Here is a 1,417-nt window from a genome sequence, read left to right as displayed (position 1 = left end):
CACAAATATGATAAGGGGGGTCGTTATTACGACAAGTATGGCAAGGACAAGCACGGCTACTACAAGGACGGAGGACTTCATGGAAAAAAATACGGATCCGACCATTATGGAGGCAGAGGAAACAAAGGGGGGAAATTTGGAGGCGATTACTATAAAGATTATGGCCACAAGAAGCATGGCTTCAAGAATGTCTACCATAAGGAAGAATTTGGCGACAAGAAATTGTATTATGATGACTATAAAGATAAGGACTACGGTAAGAAATACAAGGACTTCCACGACTACTATGACCATAATGCAGGTAAGAAATACAAGAAATATGATGACAAAAAATACCACGACAAAAAGAAATACGGGGACGACTATCACAAATACGGAAAAGGGGGCTACGACAACTACTACGGTGGTGATCATAAAAATGGCGGCAAGTATTATAAGGACGGCTATGGTTACAAGCAAGGTGGAGGAGGATATAAGAAAGGAAGTAACAGTGGACATCAAACTGGTGGGCATGGTGGTGGTCACGGTGGCTATGGAGGTGGAGGACACGGTAAGGGTGGTTATGGCCATGGTTACGCTGGTACTAAAAACGTGTATTTAGTCTCAAAACATCCTGATGACTATTCTAAGAGTCCTGCTGGATACAGAATAGTGTATGACACGACCAAGCAATAAACTATCTTATTTTATTATGAATGATAATATGATAGCTTCAAAGAATTGGAGTAAAGTGGCTAAGTCTTTGACTGCGGTAATATAAAAGAGGTTTAGTAATTTTTACAGTCCAACGGGTACCTTGAAGTTTTACTTTTCTACTTAACATGTTTGCTCGTTTAGAACTACACTTGAAACAGCTGGTTATCTGTAAACTTTTAAAATCTAATTTTCTCTCGACGATTCTCTAGCAATATAGCAAAGCTTTGTATCGTATTCTTAGCTGTAAATTTGCAGAACATATTCTATTTTGGGGTAGATAGAGCATTTGCTCGTTATATTATGAGTAGCTGTTAGGTTTTTTAAAAGCTGTTATTGAGAACAATATATTATGAGAAACAGCACAATTTTAGATTTTATGCAAAAGTAAGTACTCAGCTTAATGTTCGTTTTTAAACTTTTCGAATGCGTAAAGAGCATGTGATGTACAGTTTCTATTGATGGTGTCTCAATAAAAATGTTCTATAAAATGTTTTGTTTATTTTCATGCAACATCAAATAAGACATTTAAGTATATTAATTTTAAATACAACCATGAGTTGGTCTCTTTGTGTTTACACAAATATCTTTCAGTGAGTCTTCTTATAAAAACAAAAGACGAAACTCCAGTTATAACATTTCTTAGGCATGTTTTATTAACATGTTGTTACTTGTTTTACTGTGTTTATATCTTCCTTTTTCCCAATAAAAACAACGTTTTATT

The 1,417-nt window shown here is 35.5% G+C and overlaps 1 protein-coding gene across 1 annotated transcript; it reads left to right on the top strand.

The window, feature by feature from the left end:
- Nucleotides 1–6: 6 nt before the first annotated feature.
- Nucleotides 7–1,119, top strand: LOC111085230 (TATA-binding protein-associated factor 2N-like; the record flags this gene model as incomplete). Its single annotated transcript, XM_022382840.1, has 1 exon — nucleotides 7–1,119. A coding segment is annotated over one exon (669 nt), but the record flags the coding sequence as incomplete, so codon positions are not given.
- Nucleotides 1,120–1,417: the final 298 nt, after the last annotated feature.

Source organism: Limulus polyphemus, unplaced genomic scaffold (genome assembly GCF_000517525.1).
Source record: "Limulus polyphemus unplaced genomic scaffold, Limulus_polyphemus-2.1.2 Scaffold283, whole genome shotgun sequence".
Taxonomy (NCBI): Eukaryota; Metazoa; Arthropoda; class Merostomata; order Xiphosura; family Limulidae; genus Limulus; species Limulus polyphemus.
Note: the sequence above shows the minus strand (reverse complement) of the source record. Positions and strands in the feature narration are given on the sequence as shown.